At 44.3% G+C, this 17127-nt stretch overlaps 2 protein-coding genes across 2 annotated transcripts; one reads left to right on the top strand and one right to left on the bottom strand.

Moving 5' to 3' along the window:
• Nucleotides 1-82: 82 nt before the first annotated feature.
• On the bottom strand, nucleotides 83-6452 carry RNASEH2A (ribonuclease H2 subunit A). The gene is made up of 7 exons (XM_078885288.1): nucleotides 6187-6452; nucleotides 4539-4610; nucleotides 4176-4305; nucleotides 3927-4014; nucleotides 1806-1943; nucleotides 768-991; nucleotides 83-224 (listed from the first exon to the last, which is right to left on the bottom strand). Exons 1-7 carry the CDS (start codon nucleotides 6311-6313, stop codon nucleotides 83-85), a joined length of 921 nt encoding a protein of 306 aa, XP_078741414.1. The 5' UTR covers nucleotides 6314-6452.
• A 3844-nt stretch (nucleotides 6453-10296) lies between these two features.
• Nucleotides 10297-16698, top strand: SNAPC4 (small nuclear RNA activating complex polypeptide 4). The gene is made up of 8 exons (XM_078885271.1): nucleotides 10297-10587; nucleotides 11746-11810; nucleotides 12796-12951; nucleotides 13598-13799; nucleotides 14144-14225; nucleotides 15162-15266; nucleotides 16099-16171; nucleotides 16351-16698. Exons 1-8 carry the CDS (start codon nucleotides 10422-10424, stop codon nucleotides 16555-16557), a joined length of 1056 nt encoding a protein of 351 aa, XP_078741397.1. The 5' UTR covers nucleotides 10297-10421; the 3' UTR covers nucleotides 16558-16698.
• The last annotated feature ends 429 nt before the right edge of the window (nucleotides 16699-17127 follow it).

Here is a 17127-nt window from a genome sequence, read left to right as displayed (position 1 = left end):
CAATTTCAAGTGAAAAGGGATCTTGAATGGGCTCTCGTTTGGTCAAATAAAGAAACTTGAATTGGATGTTTTGTCGGCTCTGTTAAATGTCGCTGAACGGAACAAGGCTTCGGTCTCGGAAGTATCGATGGGTTTCTGGCGTTGACGCTTGATTCTTTTTTGAAAAAAACGACATCACAGAAGGCGTGGATAAATCTCCACCTTCACCGTCTTCATCGTCGTCCCTGAGAGATGGAAACAGTGTTAGAAAGAGGCAGCGACTATCAAAAAAAATCAGGATCTCAGTGTTGTTGGCTCAGTGTCTGACAGAGCCGTTATGCGTCCCTTGAGAGTGAAACATCCAGATGCAGGGATCAATGTCCTCAACATCACCATTATGTACCTCCTTAGGAAGAGGCACTCAAACCCAGGAGCTCAACATTGCCAATTGAGTGTACATCACCCAATGCTGTTATGAACCTGACACGGCTATTCCGAGCCACCTGACGCCCATATTCAGGAATCGATTCCATCACCTCAACAGTGTTGGCTCGTTATCGCCAACACAGCCATTGTGAACCCCTTGAAAGTAAAACTCCCAAACTCGGAGACTGAACCCTAGATACCAGCGGTGCTGGACTCAGTATCTCTGACAACCATTCTGAACCCCTTTGAAAGACACAACACGGTTAGAGACACGTAGACCCAGGTCTTGAATGTCACACCAACTCGGTGTCTTCAACATGACCATTATGAGCTGGGCCACAGCTCGGGGCTAGTTTGCTCACCAAGTGACCGGAGTGGCGAGTTCCTGCAGGAGGGTGGTGGCTGTGCTCCAACTGAATCGCACGAGCTGAGGGAAGCCGAACACGGGGTCGCAGTACGAACGCAGCCACGACTTGGTCTTGGGGTCGTTGGGGTAGCCGGACCCCACATCGGCAGCCACAGAAGCAGCCGCGTCATCAAGATTCTCTACAAACTTCCAGCGCGAGATGCAGCGATCGCGGGCCACCTGGGGTGGAGCGACCAGAGAAGGGAGTGGTGGGGTGGGTGATGGCGGTTGGTGGCAGCGGTCGTGATTGGAGCAATTATCCTAATTGTTCTCGCAATGATGATGTTGGTAATTGTGGTAGCGGTAAATTGTGATGGTTTGTTTACGTATTTCGATATTACTTTGCTTGTGACAAAATGTTTAGAAAAGGAGTGCTTGAATAAACACATTTTAATTATATGAGTGAATGCATTAATGTAGTCAACTGGTAACAAAAATTCAACACATTTGCCAATATTACAGCCATTAAAGAATGTCTTGGACATTAGCCCTTCTTCATGCCAAGTCACCTGTTATATATATTTTTTTCTCTTTTAAAGCAGTTGTGTGTAGAGTATTTTGTTTTACTAATAATTTATGACTCAACTGGTAGTATAGAAAACTGAACTGGATTTTTCTATCCCAAACACCAGATTCAGTTTGTTTTAAGTATTTCATTAAATATTATTTAACACAATCTGACCGAGCCATTTTGAATCTGTTAGTTTGTTCAAGTCAGAGTGAGATACTTTCAGTTAAATTGCATCCATAATTTTGCTGATACAATTTTCTGGCAGATGTTTGACATTTTAATCACTGTACTAGAAGAGTTACAGTCCATATACGTTTCTATTTGAGTGTTTTAACAAAAATACAATAAAACAAAGGAGAAAAGAACCCTCGTTGAATTTTGTAAGAGCGAGCTTTTACTCAGTGGTTGTGGTGACGATCACGACGGTGGTGGTATGGTTATGTTTATGCTTTAATGATGAGGATGTTGACATCATCTTCGCACCTTGGCACAGATGCTGGCCGCGCTGACCACAGGGAAGAGGGCGTCCGCTTTGGCAGAGACTGTGACGGAGATGCCTGGAAAACGAGCAGACAGCTTCTGCTGGTATTTGTCAGCAGGGCCTACTGTGTCCACAAACACCTAGGGCACATGGGCAGATTCACAGTGAGACACACCGAGGTGCACGTGACAGAAAAGGTCCAGTTAAAAAGTGTAGGGAATGTATTATGTCCCCAATGCTTACGCTCCGAGTTTCTCATGTGGGTCCTATTGCATTGATGCATAGTTCTCAGCTTCTGGCAGCGGTTTTGGGCGTCATCAGATGAATGTCTTTGGGTTGCCTCATTGTATTGGCTACAACGTCTTCAAAGCCTTCAACATGAGCTCCTTTGATCGTGAGTTTTACACATCCTTTCATGGAGGCTGCTGTATGCTACATAAGGAAAGTGTTGGCTTGTGCAATTACCTTTCTTAATCACGTGAATAGGTGGAAATACAATTGGGGAACAGGTAAAACTCACTTAAGGAAACATTTTACACGGTGCATTCCATTTTTAACCCCGTCTATTGCAATTAAGTGTCTTGAAAAGGATTTAACTAAACCCAAAATACAGTTAAGGTAGAGAACGATAATCGCATGGGAAGAAAAAATTAACCCGTAACAAGTAAACCCGTAAAAACAAAGTTTTTCACTCTAAATCCTTTATATGCGTGGCGGCTAGAGTCCTCTCGTCCTCTGGCTTGAGATGGCTGCAATCTATGGGTCAGATGATTGTCTGCCAGGATTAAGCAATTGGTAATTAAATATTTAATTTGTTTTCCCTAAACAGTGTAAAATTTTGGAAAAAAAATTTCACAAAAATTAATTGTCACACACAACGAGTCTGTGTGGAAAATGTCAGCTCGATTGGATCACGGGAAGTGGGTTAAAAAACGAGCGAAAGATTTGCACGGTCCTAAGCAAGCAAGCGAACTTAATATAAAGGATTTAAAATATATTCGCCTGTGGAGGACGCGGGGATCGATCCCGCGACCTTTGGCATGGGAAGCGAGGGCACTACCAACTGTGCTACTCCGCCACGGCCTGTGGAGGGGTTACGCTCTGGGCTCTTATACTGTGACGTTCAGCCAAAGCCAAGAATGAGTTCTATTTGAATATATGTAAAATAAATTTTTTTTGCCTAAAAAGTGTAAAATTTTGGGAATTTTTTTCACGAACATTAATTGTCTGTCACAACGAGTCTGTGTGGAAAATGTCAGCTCGATTGGATCACGGGAAGTGGGTTAAAAAACGACCGAAAGATTTGCACGGTCGTAAGCAAGCAAGCACGCAAGCAAGCAAGCATGCGAACTTAATATAAAGGATTTAAAAAAAAAGTTTTTCACTATAAATCCTTTATATGCGTGGCGGCTAGAGTCCTCTCGTCCTCTGGCTTGAGATGGCTTCCACCTATGGGTCAGATGATTGCCTGCCACCATTAAGCAATTGGTAATTAAATCTAATTATTTTTTTCCTAAAAAGTGTAAAATTTTGGAAAAAAAATTTCACGAAAATAAATTGTCACGCACAACGAGTCTGTGTGCAAAATGTCAGCTCAATTGGATCACGGGAAGTGGGTTAAAAAACGACCGAAAGATTTGCACGGTCGTAAGCGTGCAAGCAAGCAAGCAAGTGAACTTAATATAAAGGATTTAAAAAGAGCCACAGATGGTAAGATACAAGGACACATTGGTGGTGATGGAATTAGGGATGATGGTGGAATATATGTTGCTAATATTACCCATGGTGATTATGATATTCATGATCCTGCTGCAGCTATGGTATTGATGGGACCAAAACTGATCTTGGTGGTTTTTATGTTGGTACCAGTGTTGATGATGTTAATGTTGCAGATTATTATGATGCTTGTTTACCCAGGAAAGCATCACTAAGCTTCAAAAAAATTTCAGGAGGATCCTGCTAAGTTTTCTAAGTATGGGGGAGATGATTGCTGTTTCCCAATTAAGCAATTTGTGAGTATTTTTTTTTATTTGGAGCATGATGCCAGTACACTGGTCTGGTTTTGATGGTGGTGATTGTACTGGTGATTGTGTCGATGTGGTGGTGACGTTGTTGATGGTCACCTCCTGCACATTGACTCCCGTGTCAATCGCGTGTTGGATCAGGTCGATGGCCGCGTCGTGAGACAGAGCATTGAGGTTGTATTTAGTCCTGAAAAACATCATCGTAGTCGGTAGCATTAGCATCATCATTGGCAGCTGCATGAATCAACATTAGCAGCGTGATCAGCATCATCGTCATTCAAAGCAGCGGCAGACCCATTATCACCATCGTCTCATCACCACAACCACCATCACCACCACCACTATTACCGTCTCTGCATGCACGTTGAGATGTAGTTTGGAGAGAGAATCTGAAGGGCCCAACCGACGAAACTGCTCGCCTCCCCATTCAGTTGCTCAAAGAGTTGCTCCCTCTCTTTCTCGGACAATGTCTTAGAGTCTGGATGGGACACGGGAGATAACGGGGAGGTGCAGACAGACACAGGGGGACAAAGGGGACAGATGTGCAGGGAGATACATGAAGGGAGAAATGAAGAGACACAGGGAGAGGCATGGAGATGCAGGGAGATAAAGAGAGACACAGGGTAATGAGGAATCTGATTTCAGGGACTAAGTGTTATAACCATGGAAATGATTAACCTCCTGTTGGTGAATTGTATGGTCATGACTTACCTGCAACTTTGATCTTTTCAAGTGCAGACTTCTTAGAGACAAGACAGTAGCATATTCCATAAACCATGGGTCCTGAACACACAAAAAGATACGCACATTGAAATATACATTCAGTACACATATACAAGGACATTTTTTTATTTATTTTTCATATAGATGTAGTGACCTGGAATGGGTCACTATGGCGCGCAGCGCTGGTTGCTGGCAGAGAAGGGGATCTGCTGTTGGAGCAGCCCTGTCTGCCGGCAGGTCACGTGATAAGCCGGAGAAAGGGATTTGGGGCAAAGGTGATAGAGGAGGCACGTGAGGTAATGCCCGGGAACCTTCTAGTAGGTTCGAAAAGGGGTGCGTGGCCAAAGGCAGAGCGAGGCCACGCTGGGTGGATAAAGGGGGACCCTGAGCAAGGTTCGGGGCTGTTGTTTGGAGTGGAACCCGTCATGCTGCTGGAGTCTTAGTCACCATCTTCACCTCCTCGGCGTTGTTAGTCAGGCAGCCTGTTAGCTGTCCTGACTAATCCACACACTGGACCCCAGGTCTGGCTCTGTGAGCCTCACACTGGACACTCACAGCCTGGCTCTGTGAGCCACACACTGAACCCCAGATCTGGCTCTGAGCCTCACACTGGACCCCAGGTCTGGCTCTGTGAGCCACACACACACACTGGACCCCAGAGAGCCCTTGTCTGGCTCTGTGAGCCACACACACACACTGCCTGGCTCTATGAGCCTCACACACACACTGCCTGGCTCTGAGCCTCACACACACACACTGTCTGGCTCTGTGAGCCACACTCACACACTACCTGGCTCTGTGAGCACCACACACACACACTGCCTGGCTCTGTGAGCCCCACACACACACACTGCCTGGCTCTGTGAGCCTCACACACACACACTGCCTGGCTCTGTGAGCCACACACACACACTGCCTGCCTCTGTGAGCCTCACACACTGCCTGGCTCTGTGAGCCTTAGACACACTGCCTGGCTCTATGAGCCTTACACACACTGCCGCTGGCTCTGTGAGCCTCACTGACTGCCTGGCTCTGTGAGCCTCACACAGACTGTCTGGTTCTGTGAGCCACACACACACACTGGACCCCTTGTCTGGCTATGTGAGCCTCACTGACTGCCTGGCTTGGTGAGCCTCACTGACTGACTCTGTCAGCCTCACTGACTGACTGACTCTGTGAGCCTCACTGACTGACTGAATCTGTGAGCCTCACTGACTGCCTGGCTCTGTGAGCCTCACACACTGCCTGGCTCTGTGAGCCTCATACACACTGTCTGGCTCTGTGAGCCTCACTGACTGCCTGGCTCTGTGAGCCTCACACACTGTCTGGCTCTGTGAGCCTCACTGACTCCCTGGCTCTATGAGCCTCACACATTGCTTGGCTCTGTGAGCCTCACATACACACACTGCCTGGCTCTGTGAGCCTCACACACACACACACTGCCTGGCTCTGTGAGCCTCACACACACACACACTGCCTGGCTCTGTGAGCCTCACACACACACACTGCCTGGCTCTGTGAGCCTCGCACACACACACACTGCCTGGCTCTGTGAGCCTCACTGACTGCCTGGCTCTGTGAGCCCCACTGACTGCCTGGCTCTGTGAGCCTCACACTGACTGCCTGACTGACTGACCCAGCACGGGCCCCCGTCCCGCCTCGTCCACGCCGAGCGCCACGGGCTCCTTGAGGCAGGACACCGGCACGGGGGACGAGACGCGGCAGCTGCCGGTGTTGTCCGACTCGAATGCGCTCAGATCCATCGGACAATCGAAGGAATCTAAATAAATAAAAGAACCCCCACGGTCGTTTATTTGTTATTGATCAGAAATCCGCCTTCGACTTTTGCGACAGCGCGGGCCGCCCTTTTCCCGCCAAATGTCTCGGCAGCGACGGTGGCGGCCATCAACAAGCGACGCGAGTAGAACGGCGGCCATGTTGGGTAGGGTTATACCTTTGCGGGTGGAGGGGGGGGATGACGTCGCCGGTTCTAGGGTCGCGTCTTGGTGACGTCGCGCCGGTGGCTGCTTCCCCCGCCCCGCAAGAGCCGCTTCCCTTAGCAAGATGGCGCGCGGGCGTATCACCATCGTCATCAATTCGTTGTCAAACTCAATAACAATGTTGATTTGAATCTAGATCTCAATAACAATGTTGATTTGAAGCTTTCGTGACTGCAGGAATTACTCTTTGGTTCTTTCGGTAAAATCACGTAGAAAGAAAATAAATTAAATATGAAAAAAAAATCTTATTATTGAATCTATTTCTTTCTACGTGACTTTATCAATAACAATGTTTTTGTTTGGTGTTTGAACATCACCATATTTTTTCCTGCCTCAGCAGGTCCCCTGATATATTTTTCACCTGATGACGATTGCTTGTGTTGCGATCGAAACGTCGTGATATTGTATTATTTTTCTATCGACGTGGCTTTACCGAAAGACCCAAATAATATTAACACCACTTGTTTTATTGCCAGATAGGATAAAACCTATTCTTAATCTTAATTTGGGAGCTTTCGTGACTGCAGGAATTATTCTTTGGTTCTTTTCGGTTAAGTCACGTCTAAAAATAAAATAATAAATCAAAATAAAACAACACATTACGACGTTTCGATTGCAACACAAGCAATCATCATCAGGCATAAAAGAAAATAGCAACAAAAATCTAACTAGAAAACTATAGACCGACATACAAGCAGACAGACATCACAACGGCACACATAGAGAGGAGTATACAGGCACACGAAAATTAAATAACCTAGTAAAATATTGAGATGTGATGTAATACAACACAGAGAGTCGGTTAACACACAATTAACGCATGGCCTGGTTGACTACGTGTTTCAAAATTTGCTAAGTTAGAATTTTAAGTGTGAGCAACAAATATCTAACTAGAAAACTATAGACAGACATACAAGCAGACAGACATCACAACGGCACACAGAGAGAGGACACAAATCGGCACAAAGAGATGGTCGTTTCTGTGACGGTCCCTTAAATATAGAGAGGAGGGGGAGGGGACGGGGGGGAGGGAGAGGGCGGGGAGATCAATGAGTGCACGCCAACGTACTACCATTGTAAGTGAGATGATAGACGCGGCACGGGAGGCAAACCTGAAAATTAGGACAAACGCGGCACGGGAGGCAAGCCTGAAAATTAGGAGACAAGCACACGAAAATTAAATAGCCTAGTAAATTATCGAAATGTGATGTAATACAACACAGAGAGTCGGTTAACACACAATTAACGCATAGCCTGGTTTATTACGTGTTTCAAAATTTGCTAAGTTAGAATTTTAAGTGTGAAATTTCAAGGAGAGGACACAGGCAGAGAGAACAAATAGCCAGAAAGAAAAAAGGATAAGTTTAAAACTTCCCCGTAGAAGTGGTTCAATCTTATTAAGTTTAAAACTTCCCCGTAGAAGTGGTTCAATCTTAATAAGATTAAACTTATCCTTTTTTCTTTCTGGCTATTTTTAAAAAAACTTCCCCGTAGAAGTGGTTCAATCTTATTAAGATTGAACCACTTCTACGGGGAAGTTTTAAACTTATCCTTTTTTCTTTCTGGCTATTTGTTCTCTCTGCCTGTGTCCTCTCCTTGAAATTTCACACTTAAAATTCTAACTTAGCAAATTTTGAAACACGTAATAAACCAGGCTATGCGTTAATTGTGTGTTAACCGACTCTCTGTGTTGTATTACATCACATTTCGATAATTTACTAGGTTATTTAATTTTCGTGTGCTTGTCTCCTAATTTTCAGGCTTGCCTCCCGTGCCGCGTTTGTCCTAATTTTCAGGTTTGCCTCCCGTGCCGCGTCTATCATCTCACTTACAATGGTAGTACGTTGGCGTGCACTCATTGATCTCCCCGCCCTCTCCCTCCCCCCGTCCCCTCCCCCTCCTCTCTATATTTAAGGGACCGTCACAGAAACGACCATCTCTTTGTGCCGATTTGTGTCCTCTCTCTGTGTGCCGTTGTGATGTCTGTCTGCTTGTATGTCTGTCTATAGTTTTCTAGTTAGATGTTTGTCGCTCACACAGCCGATTTGTGTCCTCTCTCTGTGTGCCGTTGTGATGTCTGTCTGCTTGTATGTCTGTCTATAGTTTTCTAGTTAGATATTTGTTGCTCACACTTAAAATTCTAACTTAGCAAATTTTGAAACACGTAGTCAACCAGGCCATGCGTTAATTGTGTGTTAACCGACTCTCTGTGTTGTATTACATCACATCTCAATATTTTACTAGGTTATTTAATTTTCGTGTGCCTGTATACTCCTCTCTATGTGTGCCGTTGTGATGTCTGTCTGCTTGTATGTCGGTCTATAGTTTTCTAGTTAGATTTTTGTTGCTATTTTCTTTTATGCCTGATGATGATTGCTTGTGTTGCAATCGAAACGTCGTAATGTGTTGTTTTATTTTGATTTATTATTTTATTTTTAGACGTGACTTAACCGAAAAGAACCAAAGAACCTATTCTTAATGTTTCATACTTTGATATTGGCCAAACAAATTCTCATTTTGTAACTGCTCACCCCGAGCGTAAAATGCCCTGGCATTGTCCTTGTACTGGTCGCCTTTTCGCCTTCTCTGGTGTGACACTGGCGGTGAGACGAGGCCATAAAGAATCTGGTGTTGACCAATCAGTATCTAAGACAATGCCATATATTACCAGAGCATACTCTTTGGCTTTTTCGGTAAAGTCACGTAGGTAATTTTTAAAATAAATTAAATCACGAAACGTCGTGATTTAATTTATTTTAATTTAAACAACTTTCACGAAACGTCGTGATTTATTTGAATTTAAACGACGTTTCGTGATTTAATTTATTTTATTTAAAATTCGTTTCGTGATTTAATTTATTTTAATTTAAACGACGTTTCGTGATTTAATTTATTTCAATTTTTCACCTACGTGACTTTACTGAAAAAACCAAAGAGGATGAATCCTTGCAGTCACGAAAACTGCAAATCTAGAATTACCAGAGCATGCTTGTTTGCACGTTCACCACAAGTGCCTGTGTGTGCTTAATGCATCTTAAAAACCTTGTTGTATTATATTCTTGTTTCTTTCGGTAAAGTCACGTAGAAGGGAAATAATAAAATAATAAAAATAATAAACAATAAAAATTCCCACAACGTTTGACTGCAACACAAGCAATCATCATCAGGTGTGAAATCCACAATTTTCTTGCTGTGGATTTCACACCTGATGATGATTGCTTGTGTTGCAGTCGAAACGTCGTGAGAATTTTTATTGTTTTATATTTTTACTATTTATTATTTCCCACAACGTTTCGACTGCAACACAAGCAATCATCATCAGGTGTGAAATCCACAATTTTCTTGCTGTGGATTTCACACCTGATGATGATTGCTTGTGTTGCAGTCGAAACGTGAGAATTTTTATTATTTTATATTTTTACTATTAATTATTTCCCTTCTACGTGACTTTACCGAAAGAACCAATAATACGAATCCCTGCAGTCACGAAAGCTTTAAATCAAAATCTTGTTGTATTCTTATTTCATTTTGTTCATACATTGATACTGGCAGCAGCAGCAAGAGCAACAAAAAGGTCCCATTAGTTTGTTTCGGTAAAGTCACGTAAAAAAAATAACTAAAAATAAATAATATAAATTAAATAATAAATCACGAAAAAAGTTTCATACTATAGACACAAGCTTGAACAAAATTAAAATCGCGTGCCACTGCCAACACCGCCCCCCCCTACCCCCATCCACAGCGGAGGGCGGCGGCCTCGAGGCGACCCGGGCCGGCTCAGCGGCCAGCGGCGCTCGCTGCTTTGCCGATAGCGAAGAGCGACAACAACAACAACAACTTCGACATTTCCCCCTCCGCCGTGGTAAACGAAATGTCTTACCAGCAGGCAGCCGAGGAGAGGGAGCGGATCAGGCGCGAGATCGAGGCCATCGAGCGGTCGCTGCTCGAGAGAGGCGTCCGTATCGACAGCTCGGGGAGCGAGCCGGGCTCGACTAGTGACTCCTGCGAGGAAACGCGCGAGGAGGGCGGCGGAACAGGTAGGCCCAGTCGGGTGTGGATCTACGGTCTTTTTTTTTTTAACCCGGATATTTAAAAACAGTAGATTATTGTTTGTATAACCGGGGTGAGCGCTTACACGTACATTTAAAGTTGTATTCGGTTGCTATGTGGTGCTTTTTTTGTATGGGATGAAAAAGTCGTGCTTTTAAAGATATGTGTGTGTATCGTATGTGGGGCCCCTTTTCAACGATTTAGCTCCGTTAACCAGGTAAGATCCCACTGTGATTCATTTCCCGTTATCCTCGTCGCCTATGGTGTAAGGACAGTTTAACGAGTGTGGACGTAGATTTCAGACATTTTAAAGTTGTGGTTAATCATTCGTATAATCGTTAAAATGAATCTGTACATTTGGGCACAGTATGTAAACCGATTAGAACAGTAATTCAGGTAGAAAATGACGTGTCGGCCTTTCGTGATAAGGGGTAAATGTTAATTAAAGATCACCGTTCCAGTTTAACTGACCTTTATCCATGCTGGGATATAGGTGCATTCAATGTTGTGTATGTGTCAAACCAATGACTTACTCCTTAATGAAGTTATACTTTTGAAAACGGTTCGTACTTACCTACAAAATGATACCCTACCCCGTATGTGTTATTACGATGAATTTAACTGGAGGTTGTATAATTTGTGAAAATATCCGAACCAGGTGAGAGCTAATTGAGAACATTTACCTCCATTTGGTTGAGGCTTCAACTACGAGGGAGCATATTAACATTGGTCTCCTCTTATGATAGATGTCATTTATTTAAACAATTGTTGGCCATTGATAATCATCGCTAGATAGACATCGTTTAACAAAGAACAATTGTATTAAGATTAATTCTCTTGTCACTGAAATTATTTATACATGCAAGAACCGATTTTATTTTCATTTGTTGTCTTTGATGTCCCTGATTTAAGAGCTTATTTTGTAAAGAATTGGTAACCATACTGAGACATTAAACACAATACCAGCTGGGTTAGTTTTGGGTGACTAAGATCCGTATTGAAGCCATTATGAAAGTTGGAGATACCCATACGTAATACTTAGGAGCTCATCCTAGGAGCTCAGGAGTGCTGGCTGAGTATTTATCTTAAGGCCATTATGAACATCCTTGTATCATGAATAATTACATGCCAATGTTTTTTTCCAGATTTCCTGCAAAGGATTTCCGATTTTGATGCCACAAATGTCACTCTGCATCAACTGCAGGTGGGGGTGAGTCTTTAAAGGAAAACGGTGATATTCTCCAATCGCAGCGTACCTAGGCTGCGTGTCCTGGGCTTTCTAACACAGGCTAACACAGGCCCCCCCCCAGCCGCACTTCTCCTCCTAGCGCGCAGCTTCCCCCTCCCTATCTCTCCCCCCTTGCCTCCCCCTTTCTTGCCTATTTGACCTCTTGCCACGGCAGCTGTCTCGCCCACTTCAGCAGTTGTCTTGCTGTGGTTGTCTCACCTGATGAAGATTGCTTGTGTTGCGATCGAAACGTCGTAATTTGTTTTATTTTATTTCTACCTACGTGACTTTACCGAAAGAACCAAAGAGTACAGGCTAAAAGCTTAGTGCATGAGGAAAGACTTTATAGGTACGGTCAAGTGTGTCGATTTGACATCGCTGCAAAGCGTACTATTGCGATGTATAAGCATCTGACGTTTTTACACAGCCAATGTATATAACTTCTCGAGAAGAGTTGTGTGTTTTCAGATTGTGATTTTATTTAAGAAAAACATGGACATGGTTGATCAAGGATGGACTATAGAGCTGTGTTTACATGACTCGCTAGTGTCGAAACTGACAAACCCAGACTGTAAACAAGGCTGACCTGGCCAGCACGTCTCTCATCGACACTAACAATCATCTAAACAAAGCTGTGCACAGGACTTTTATCACATCGCTGTCATGGATGTAATGGAGGCCAGAATATTTTTTATATTCTGTTCACCAGCCATCATACCTCATCCTCAGCCTGCTACATGATGTCACAGACTTCACCAATCTGGAAACAGAACCTGCCCTCCCAGAAGGCTAACCCAGTGGTCCCATGCATGGTATCTTGGGACACCAGATGTAGATGATCCCCCCTATTGAGCCTCCATGATATTTTCAGATACTGGCAGAAAGATGAAAGACAGATTCAAAATGGATGTGGCTTGATGCAAGAAGTGTCGTGGCCTCTTATATAAAGTTGGCGTGTCTCCTGCAGGAAGTGGATGCAGGCTCTGACTCAAGTGACGAGGATGATGGTTTGCTATCCCAGGATGCACCCACGTGCCTCTCCATCAACCTCCTCTACCAGCAGCTTTTGCAGGAGCGACTCCAGGACCTTGATGGGCTCTTGCAGCAGAACTGGGACCAGCAGGTTTGCATTTGAGTCTACCGTGAGGTTGGCCAGTCCGCAGCGGAGAGAGTGAGCAAGTAGTGAGTGGGTTACACATTTGTGCGTTGAGTTTACGGGTGAGAATAAATATTTATCAGTATTAAATAAGACTATTGTTATTATACAGCTATAGATGTTTAGCAAGGCTTGTCGTAATTAGTACATTTATTGGAATGTATTGTGTTCCAAATACATACAATGGATTGGGCGTGTGAAACTCAATAATAGTCCATGCAAATTTTTTTTGAAAAAATATTTAAGGCATCTGATAAAACAGCACAGCTGACAGAGGCAGTGCAGACAAGACCGTACAAATAATATGGACTACACACAAGGTCGAATAAACAGGACTACCAATTATACAGTACAAATGAGAAAGAAAAAACACAAGATATATTACAAACGAGACAGACATTGTAAAATGCATGGTGTTAATAAGCTGGTCTGACACTGGTGGTGAGAGTCAGCTTGGAGTTGGACATAATTTTAGTGTGAGTCGGCCTACAATGAGACATGAGGGTGATAGTGATAGTAATAATGATGATACTGATGATCATGGTGCTGAATGTTTGTATACATGTGTATGTCCACATGTGTATGCGCTTGTGTTTGTTTAAAATCAACACAGGAGGCGCTAAAGCGTGAATCCTTGGACAGGGACCTTGCCAGCGGAATGGTCCGCTCAGCCCAAAAACACATCCGCCTTGGCAGTTTTCTGAAACCTTACTTCCGGGATGCTACTTCCGGACTGGGGCCTCCAGATAATCCTGAGACGAAAAACATGACTTCCTGCGGACACAAGGACTTCAATGCTTATGATCTCCGTCGATGTAATTAAATTCACGATACAGTGTCTTGAGACAGGGACTCGGGTTCGAAGTCTCAAGTGAGACTCAGCTTTTAGAGACTTGGCTTGAGTATCTGTGTTTTGAGACAGAGTTTCCAAATCGGTGTCTTAAGACTGGGTTTGACTCCCAAAAGATCAGGTTTCAGGAATAATTTATTGAGACAGACTTTCAGGATCAGTATCTTGAGAGCAAGTTTCTGAATGAGTTTTGATTGAGACTAAATTGCAGCATCAATATCTTACAACTGGCTTTCAGAACTTTTTGAAGCTCAGGTGTAGATGACTGGGTCTCAGGCTTTGCATGATGTTTGTCTTTATCATCCTCAGGGACTGAACGAGAGAAGGAGTCTTTAAAACAAGCAGTGCTGATGGATTCACTGCAGCGCCGATTACAGCCCTTGGTTACCAGGTGAGGTACCCTTTCTTGTCAACTCGAACTGCTTTTTATGTTTAGTTTGTTGTCCTTCCCCTGCACCTCCGATTAGCACGGCTGGATATGTACAGTGCGAAAGAAGTTCAATATATTTTTATATACACATACTGCACCGAAACAGCATATGACTCTTTTCTATTAGCTACTCATCTAGGTTGCCCATCTTAGGCTGTGTCACATGGGTTTGAAGCTTTGGTTTTAAGAAAGAGACATCAATAAAACACAGTCATGTGCATCATTGTGGAGCGCTCGTGTTGTCACTGATATACATTTTGTTTCAACATTGAATACCATGATGTAGCAATAACCCTATAGCGTTTAAACCAGATGTTCGTGGTGATGCCTGCTAAGATAAGTCTTTGAAGGATGCATTAACTGCTTAAGGTATAAACTAAAGCCAGATGGTGGTAGTGAGATGGTAGAGCGATGCATGGAACACAGATCTCGACTTCGTAACAGCTGCAGAATCTGGCAGAAGGAATTAATTGATGGCAAGATGTGGTGGATTGATAACATTGGCCCTGATGGCTTTTTGACCTTGACCTATGTTCGAAATACTATGTGAAGCTGGGGGAGTGGTGGTACAGTGGTTGGTGCACTGTGCTAATAACTCCACTGCCTGAGTTTGATTTCTGGCCACGACTCACATCAATGGCTGGTGGTATCTCAATCAATCTTGGGCCTTCCCCTTCATTAACAGCACTGCACAGTGTGGTGAAGTCTAATCAAACAAACTCCTCTGACTGATACAGCAAGGGAAGGCGTTTATCTGCCAGTTGATTGACGGATTGACAAAGCGTAGAGAGTTGTGTGATGCAAAGTACCCTACGTTGATGCCAAATGAAATAAGCACATACACTAAGTCGACTTGGCATACAATGTATATGTCTTTCTGCATCTGCTTATGCTCAGGCTCAACACCACAGAGGTGAAAATGGAGAGAATGGGGGAAGATGAAGACAAGTCGGCGATTATCAGCTCCATCGACCTCATGAAACAGGATATAAACAGAGTGAAGTGAGTGGGACAGAGACATCGAGTTATTCAATGTCTGCGTGGCACGGCCATTATGGACCTAACATCTGTAATGAACCCGCGGAGGGAGAGAAACACCCAGATTCACGGCTTGACTTTGGACCTCAGCAGTGCTTATTTTGTTTCTCTTGCATGTCCATTATGCACCTGACACACCCGTGATGAGCACCTCAACAGACAACCACATTCAGGGCTTGAACTGAGGACCTTTGTCTTATTGGCATGTGTGACACCACTGAGAACCTGATACAGCCAATGTTGAAGTCCCTCAGAGAGAGAGAGAGATACCAAAAACGAGGGCTTAATTTCAGAGCTTCAGCGATTCTGACTTCATATCTCACACAACCATTATTTACTCATAAAGACAGAGAAGCACCCATACCCAGAGTCAAAAGCCTGAATCTTAGTGGTGCTGACTCAGTGTTTGACGTGGCTTGTACTAACCTGACATGACCATTATTAACCCAGTAAGAGAGAAAGAGAGACACTCGGACCCAGGGCTTGAAATCAGGATCTCAATTTTGCTCGCTCAGTGTCTCTTCCATGACTATTAGAAACCTAACATGGCCGTTATTAATCCAGAAAGAGAGAAAGAGACCCGTACCCCAGTGCTTGAACATATGTTATTATAGGTGCTAGTTCAGTGTTTTTCACGATCATTGTGCGCATACTTAGCAACCATGGAATTCTAAAGATGCTGCTCATAGTGATGATGATGTTGTTTCTGGTGCTGCTGCTTATGACGATGTTTCTACTGATGATGATGGTAATGTGGCTAATGATGACGGTGATGATTATTTCCTCTTCGTTGCAGAAACCTCCCTGAAAATGAACTTCTGGGCGCCAAGGACGACCGCCACGATTGGCTCAAAATCGCAAATTTTGACGTGAGTTTTTATATTCCTTAATTATGCCAAGAACGAGCGCACACACAAATTCAGTTTTGTCACACACAAAAAAATCAAACACAAAAACCACGTTCACATCTACCAGCCCTGTGGACCTTTCAGAGACAGTATTTTGAGCGAATGATGATGTGTGTGTTTGACCCCGCGGGGCAGAACAGATGGCAGGCAAGCGCAGCCCCACGGAGGTGGAGAAGTTCTGGAGGTACTCTCTGCACCCGGGCGTGAACGCGACGAGTTGGCAGAGCCACGAGGACAAGGCCCTGCACAAGCTCGTCACGCAGCACGGGCACAACGCATGGGGCGACATCGCAAGCAGGCTCGGGGTAGCCATGAACACTCGACGGAGCAGGGGGGTCGGGGGTTAAAAGTCATTATGGGTGTGTTAGATACGCTGAACCTGTTCTGTGGAGGTCCTAGGTTCAAGAACTAGTTATTGGATAGCTGTGAAAAAGAGATTTACAGCTCTTCGGATTCCTCCAGTATAAATCAATATTCAGATTCTGATGAGCCAGCACTTCTGAGATTCTGGGTTCAAGACCGAGTTATGGGTGTTTCTTTGTCAAGCCCTTGGTTAGGGTGTATCTATGTTGATGTCTCACACGAGAACATCAAAATAGTTGTCAGAGTCACTGAGCTCGCACCACAGAGGTTCTGTATTCAAGCCCTAGGTCCTGGTATCTCTCTTTCAAGAGATTCACAAGGGCTGTATCTAGGACTTTCCCCCCCCCCACCCTTTTCTCATCACGTTCTCCCCGTCTCTCCTCTTCCTTTCAGACCAATCGCACGGCGTTCCAGTGCTTGAGTCGGTTTCAGACGACGAACCACGCGTTCCGACGCAAGGAGTGGACCGAGGGAGAGAACGAAGCGCTCACCCAGCTGGTTGAGGCCATGCGGATCGGGGAACACATCCCCTTCACCCGCAGTGAGATTCGCTC

This window comes from Lampetra fluviatilis, chromosome 3 (assembly GCF_964198595.1).
Source record: "Lampetra fluviatilis chromosome 3, kcLamFluv1.1, whole genome shotgun sequence".
Lineage (NCBI taxonomy): Eukaryota > Metazoa > Chordata > Hyperoartia > Petromyzontiformes > Petromyzontidae > Lampetra > Lampetra fluviatilis.
This window is presented reverse-complemented; position numbering and strand designations above follow the sequence as displayed.

Bases quoted from the DNA above. Each gene is read 5' to 3' on its own strand.
- RNASEH2A (XM_078885288.1), bottom strand. From the start codon at position 6,313: ATGGATCTGAGCGCATTCGAGTCGGACAACACCGGCAGCTGCCGCGTC. The intron at 4,015-4,175 runs GTAATAGTGGTG...GATGTTTTTCAG, and splicing joins TCAACGTGCATGCAGAGACG to GACTAAATACAACCTCAATG. The intron at 225-767 runs GTGAGCAAACTA...TCCATCTCTCAG, and splicing joins CTCGCCACTCCGGTCACTTG to GGACGACGATGAAGACGGTG.
- SNAPC4 (XM_078885271.1), top strand. From the start codon at position 10,422: ATGTCTTACCAGCAGGCAGCCGAGGAGAGGGAGCGGATCAGGCGCGAG. The intron at 10,588-11,745 runs GTAGGCCCAGTC...GTTTTTTTCCAG, and splicing joins CGAGGAGGGCGGCGGAACAG to ATTTCCTGCAAAGGATTTCC. The intron at 11,811-12,795 runs GTGAGTCTTTAA...TGTCTCCTGCAG, and splicing joins TGCATCAACTGCAGGTGGGG to GAAGTGGATGCAGGCTCTGA.